The sequence below is a fragment of the Austrofundulus limnaeus genome, unplaced genomic scaffold (assembly GCF_001266775.1).
Source record: "Austrofundulus limnaeus strain Quisiro unplaced genomic scaffold, Austrofundulus_limnaeus-1.0 Scaffold35, whole genome shotgun sequence".
Taxonomy (NCBI): Eukaryota; Metazoa; Chordata; class Actinopteri; order Cyprinodontiformes; family Rivulidae; genus Austrofundulus; species Austrofundulus limnaeus.
This window is the reverse complement of record NW_013952437.1, coordinates 2,803,373-2,810,444: the sequence shown is the minus strand read 5'-3', so window position 1 is coordinate 2,810,444 and position 7,072 is coordinate 2,803,373. Positions and strand designations below refer to the sequence as shown.

General features: G+C 36.9%; 1 protein-coding gene across 1 annotated transcript in view; it reads left to right on the top strand.

Annotated features, from left to right (window-relative positions):
- LOC106516191 (ras association domain-containing protein 1) overlaps window positions 1–7,072 on the top strand; it is a 15,641-nt gene that overhangs the window by 434 nt on the left and 8,135 nt on the right. Inside the window, exons 2-3 of the mRNA XM_014006415.1 lie at window positions 2,422–2,774; window positions 4,286–4,410. Of these exons, the coding sequence (XP_013861869.1) occupies window positions 2,456–2,774; window positions 4,286–4,410 (444 nt within the window). The 5' untranslated portion in view covers window positions 2,422–2,455. The remainder of the gene's footprint in view (window positions 1–2,421; window positions 2,775–4,285; window positions 4,411–7,072) is intronic.

Sequence of the window (7,072 nt, the reverse complement as noted above, 5' to 3'; positions counted from 1 at the left end):
GATATAGATATAGATATATAGATTTAGCTGTAGACCAAAAATAGATGAATGATTTTAAATTAATAAACAAATGCATTATAGTCGTTTCAAAATGAAACTAAAACTGATTTGGAGTTATACTTCTAGCATCTTAATTGAGAAATGCATAAAATTGAAATAGTTGTGCAGTCTCTCTGCACCACGTTCACCCAAATTTTCTGCTATTTCTGAATCTTTCAGAAAATAAAAAAGCTATCCCTGCACCATTTGTGCAYCCAAAAGCCATGCAATGTCTCAAATATCCCATTTCAAGTTCAAAAGAATAGGTAAAACTTCACAAGAGCCACCTCCGGGTAATCCCAAATGAGGAGCTGTGTTGTTTGACCACAGTGACGTCACACATCGCTCCTCCTCCTTCAGGAGTTCTGAATGGAAATTCAAACTGATTTTCATGTAGTTTGAAGAAAATACAATTTACATTTTTTTACACGTTGTGATAGTAAAAAAAAAAAAAACCTCAACGTGCAATGTTTCCAGCTGTCTGATTAGATATGTCTATTTTAATGAACCAGAAGAAGGTATAAATAAACCTGGACCACAATACATCACAAAATACTGACATCATTACCTGTAAAAAGGTCAATAGATTACAAGCCTGAAGAAACATGTGGCACTAATTACAGGATACAGCTTAGTTTGTGGTTGAATTATTTTAAATAAAACAAACTGAGTATGTCATGTCATAAGACAAAGGAGATATTACAGCTTGTATTTTTTGTTGTTTTTTTATTCAATGTGAAAAATGCAAGCAAAAAATCCAAACAATGAGACAGGTTTTAGCAACAGAATCCAAACTGAAGATTGTCAGAGAGTCTAATTGAACAAAGCGTATCATAAAATAGGCCTACATAGATAAGAACACCAGTCCATCGTTAGTGGAAGAGGGCAGCATGACCTAACATCAAACTGTGAACAGATATATAATAAACATGACATTTCTGATGCCTTCTAACAAGGACATCTAAGAAGATCTATCAGTAAGTTTTTCATGACGGATTAAAGTAAAAGGGAAGCCAAACAGACTGAACAAGTATGGCTTGTTTAGAAGAGTTGCAGAAGAACGTCTCCTCTTTTTAAAATGAACACGGCAGCACAACGTATCAGCACAAACATCTCGTACTAACCGTCGAACACAGTGATGGAGCTGGGGATGATTTTCAGCTACAGGACCTGGGCAGTTAACTGTGAAATCCTCTATACTAAAGTATTCTTGAGTCAGATGTGAGGACAGATAAACTTGGACTAAACTGGGTCGAGATGCAACAAGGATCCCAAACACAACTAATCTAACAGAAGGATGGAAAACAAACACATAAAGTCAAAATCCAGAAACACATCTAGGTTCTTAAAAGAGCTGTTATTAAACAAAAAAAGTCTACAAAACCCTCAAGAAGAGTCTGCCAAAATACTTCCACAATGACGTAAACGACTGATAAAGTCAAACTGAACTTATTGCTGCTTAAAAATTGCTTCTAAAAGCTGTTGAGTACTTTGGTTTTCACACTCAGCTTTTCAACTTTAGTTTTCTTTTTGTTTAATACGTAATGACATTGTGAAATGTTCTGTTTATTTTACTATTTGTGAAGTTTATATCATTTTGAAAACCAGTAGAGACCAGTTAGTTTCATAATAACACATAAAACCGAATAAATAAAAGAAGGGGGACTATCTTTTTCCAATCACTGTTTGTTCAAGTTGCACATTTACTTGCATTTCAATGTACAATTTAAATTTCAAGCATACATACTGACAGCTTTATCAAATGTCAAAAGGTTTTTCTTTAAAAGGGGCAGTATTATGCATTTTCCAGGCACATAGTTCAATTCTAKACCACAAACAAGTAAATTTGTTACCTTCACTTGTTATGAAAATGTTGTGCATATCAAAAATAAAATAGATTTTGCATCATAGTATATCTAAACACCTTGAAATCGACCTCTGTCTCTTTAAGAACCCCCTACCGTTTCAGACATTCCCACTTCAGCACATTTTCAAACAATGCTTCGGGGGAGGGGTGCTCTGTGGGGCATAAGCTCGGCTGCAGACTGAGCTCSASGRAGGAGCTAGGTACCAAATAGGTGTTTCTAAAATGTGGGTTCACACTTTGGTTGTGTTTCACACTGACACATTACAAAACCACAGATGACAAAATAAGAGATGTAAACTCAGATGCTAGACGTCTTCTACTGAGCGTCATTTATTGTTTTTTTTTTTTATTTAAAGGTCAGTGCAGAAGATAAATTATGCAGGATTAAATTAGAAAGACTTTCTGTGAACGCTTGATGCTCCTGTAGAAACTTCACAAAAAGAGCTTGATCTGAAAATAATGAGCTTTATTTAATTTTTTAATTAATTTWATTTTTTTGTCTTTCTGTTTGTCAGTGACGATGGAGAAAGCCTGACTTAGAGAAGCACAATGTCTTGGGGCGAGTTCATCGAGCTGCGTGACCTGAGGTCGAGCAGGGAGCCGGCAGAGCTAGCGGACGCCCGTTCGCCGTGCTCGCCTCCGCGCCTGGAGCGGACGAACGCCTTGAGGATCAGCCCCGGAAGGGTTCCGGACCTCCTGAGCCGGGTGGGCATCATCCGGGTCCTGAGCAGCACCCAGGACCCCCAGCTCCCGGAGGAGAAGGGCGAAGGGCACAACTTCCAGCCCTGCAGCCACGCTCAGCCCACGTGGTGTGACCTGTGTGGAGACTTCATCTGGGGCCTTTACAAGCAGAGCCTGCGGTGTGTCAGTGAGTCGGTCTACGTTTGACGTGTGTGTGAGTCAGTGTCTGCGTGTGTGACCGTGGTTGTGCCTCTGCGTGATCAGCAATTACAGCATTACAGAGAGGAACAAGAAATGTATTTTAAACAAAGAAATATGCATCCAGCAGGATTGTGCAGATTATCCCAGCCTCTTAAGCTTCGATGTAATCTGATACTGAAAGAAGCCAAAATCTAACATGCTGAAACTGTTTCAGTGGTTTTGGTGGCCTAGTAATTATCTAGGCTAGGGGTGGGCTGCAAACCCATTTATTTTGTCACTCACTAAGCATTTTAAAGCTTCCTTTTTGTTGTTTGAAACCATCTGAAACAAAGAGCTGTGATTTATAAGCATATAGTGCGGAACAAATATGGCACAACAGTCACATTCTAAAGCAACTAGGGATGAAAAATGTATCAAAATATAAGCATTTTATAGCAGTCAATATCAATAATTATTATTTTATTTTTTTTGCTTTGCCTATTTGAAATAAGAATCCAGAGGAAAAAAGGCTGATTAAGTCTGAAGAACTGGTGATGAGACATTCCTCTTTTATCCACAATTTCCTCTCGAGCTGTTGCAGTTATGAGACACAGTGACGTTACATGAAACTGCTGCTGTACTTGTTGCTCAACAGGTTGTTGCTAAGCAAAGACTGAGTACATTAGTTGATGCCACCAACCTTGCTTAAGACCTCCAYAAACTCCCTCCGAACTGCTGAAATTGACTTTCATCGTCGCAGTTTCATGAAGAAAATTGTGTCCTTCAGTTGACAGTTTTGAGTCCTCTGCCTCTTCTTATCACAAATAAATACTTCTTCCAGTATCCCACTGTTGTGCCCTCAAGCAGACGTTTATAATCAAATGGCCAAAAAATCATAGGAAGAGATAAAAGAGACGTTTTGCATGGAGGAATCCATCCGCAGAAAAGTGTGGAGCTTTAACCGGGACAGATTTGTTGACAAATAACTTTTTTTTTTTTACCCTGGAGCGTAGACTCCAGCAGGAAATAAAACCCTGTGCACTGATGTATACTCAGGAGCTATGAAAGGTGTGTGTGAAAATGAACATGGAACAATCATGTRAACTCTTTAGCTGGGCCGTGAGAGGTAGAGCGATTAAAGCCGTTCCTCTGTCGACATCTCCCAGAAAGCTGTGCGATTCTTGAAAATGATCAACRCTCTATCGGACGTGTTTTCTGTTGGTATTGATGAAGTGTCTATTGCGAAATATTCATCATTACTGCTTTATTGCACATCCCTAAATGCAATACTGACAAAAGCAGCCAGTTTGGATGTTATCAGTCCATTAAATGGAGGTTATTAGCGGTTATCAGTCCCATAGAATGGCTTCAGGCTGTGTACCTACTAATACGTTGGAAGGCAACAATCTGCCGGTCTACTTTAACCWAGCCCAAGTAATTTTCTCTAAAACAAACCTTAGTGGCTTTATGCCCCCCTTTATRTCTGTGTAAAACTTGGTACTTTCTTTTAATTTGCAGACTGCAGATTTACGTGTCACTATCGATGTCGTGCCCTGATTCGTCTGGACTGCAGCTGGGACCGAGGCTCTGTGGCTGACCACACCRGTGTTGTGGAGCACACTGTAGAGACAGACACAAATGTGGTAAGGTCCTTTGATTGTAAAAAAAGAACAGTTTATTTTTTCTTGTGTGGCATCGTCAGTGTGAGCCTCTCTACATACCTGTTTAGTGTGTTCTACCTGTTTGGACCACTTTAAAGTTAAAGAACAAGATAAATTCTTTACAACTACAACACAGGAACTCTGTGCCAGTGTAAAAAATATTAAAGACCAAACTAAAGCTGAACCAACTTTGTCTTAGTAGACAGTGTAATTTACTGGGTTTTAGAATAAATCTGTAAATAGCAGCAGCCTTGTGGAAAAAAATGCTGTTCAACCAGAGTTTGATGTGTGCCCACGGTCCAAACAATGTGGAGCAGCTTACATGATCCTTTAGCTCACACTAGGAGGCACCAGTGTTTTTTCGGCTAAATTCACATCCACTGATACTTTCCCTCACTTCACTCATCGGTGCTATGAAGCAAAAACATAAACAGCTTCTCACCTGTACTGAACAAAAACAGCAGCCATAATGTGAAAAAATTTACCATATGAATAGTCTAATAAAAATAAAAAGCTAACTGCTTGGAAAACAGTTATTTCTATTTTAAAAAAACAGATTTAAAGTAATATTAAACTTGGTTGGTTTTTGTATGACTACAAAAGCCAAGAACTAATGTGGCCCTAAAGTATAAAAGTGTGAAAGTCATTACAAAGATTTTGTGTGATTTTTTTCATAATTTCAAAGTCAAATTGCACCAACACATTTCTATCCATTTAATTTTTCAGTTCACAGAAGGATTTTTGTCACATTATTCTTAATCTTTTTACTACTCAGAAATATTGTTAATATAAGTTAAAAAAGCTAAAAGATATGCAAAATGCTCAACATTAAGAGTGATAGGAGAAAACACTATTTAGTCTTGCTTAAAAAAACAACTACAGTATTTTTTTAATCCATACAAAGTGTAGTACAGAGCTATTCAACTAAACTGCTCCGGGGACCACAGTTACTGCAGGTCAACAGCTCAGGGGCCGAACATCCAGCAATTAAAGTAAATAAACCAAGTATTACAAAGACCTGTTACCTTTGAAATAGTTTATTTTCCTGCATTTAATCATGAATACAACATACAGAACCCTATGTAATAAAAGTAGTGATAATTAAACAATATCAAAAACAAAAATAACACGTTATGCCTCTAATTTAACACAAATATTTTTTGACATCTCTGACTTGACAAATTTTTAAACCAATTTTATTTTCACTTTTCTAGTTTTATCTTCAACTGCTTGTAGTTTTAACTGTCTTGAGTGTTTATAGAAATGGCTTTTAGTCAAGATTCTGACATTTCTGTATATAACAAACATGTCTCTGTTTAACTAAAATAACTTATAGTAATTAAAGTAGAAAACCAGGTGTTTGGGCTGGAGAGATGAATGAACCAATTGGCGGGCCGAACTTTGGTCACTCGCAGGCTGGATGTGGCCCATGGGCCGCCAGCTGAATAGCCCTGGTGTAATACACAGCATGAGAGTAATTTGGATGTTTTTTTTTATTATTATTATTTTCGGCCTTTGGTTATTTAGAAAAATGTTACAAATATTGTTGATGTATTTTCACTTAGCTGGCACACACTTACCATCAGTACTCTGCTTTACAGTAATTATAGAAGTCTAGTCTAGAGAGAACAGCAACCCATGTAATATAAATCTTTTTGAATATTTTTTGTAGAATCATGCTTATTATATAAGAAAGATGATGAATGTAATCTCAATAATTATCAACAACAAACTTGAATGAATGATAAGATTTTAGCAAAAAAATAATGAACAGACTTAATGATGTCCTTGATTTGATTATAGATCAGAAATTAATGTGGCATAAAGGATGTCTAATGTGCAGTGGTGGACAAAGTACTTAACTGTAGTACTTGAGTAAAAATATTGATACTCAGGGTCAAATCTACTCAACTACAAGTAAAAGTTACTCCGTCAAAAATCTACTCAAATTACTGAAGTACTTACTTTTGAAAATACTTAATTATACAAAAGTATGTGCATTTAAAATTACTCAAGTATTCAAAAGTACAAATTACATTTTTTACTATCAACACATTGCTGTATTGTTTTCAGAGTGAGTTTACAGAACCTTGTAGTGCTCAGAAACCACTGGACTCAGAGGATGTTCATTCAGTTGTTGTTCAGTTGTTTAATTTTGTAGAAAAAAAGCAGATYACAGACATGACACAAAACTAAAGTCATTTCAAATGGCAACTTTCTGGCTTTAAGAAACACTAAAAGAAATCAAGAAAAATACACTTTTCTTATCCTATCAATTGAAAGGATGTTTGCGGATGATGAAATCATTTTTCAAGATGATAATGCATCATGCCATAGAGCAAAAACTGTGAAAACATTCCTTGAAAAAGGACACAGAAGGTCGATGTCATGGCCTGCAAATAGTCCAGGGGTCGGATTTATAAAACTGGCGTACGCACAATTTGAGCCCAGAAACTTGCGTACGCCACTTTTTACGCCAAGGTTGTGATTTATAAAATCCAAACTTGACGTGAAAATGTGCGGTGCCTCATGCCAGCTTTGAACCATGCGTACGCTCATTTTGGAGACGTGAAACTGCGACACAGATAACAGTACATATACATATATACAACAGTATACAATATGTACACTATATATATACAAC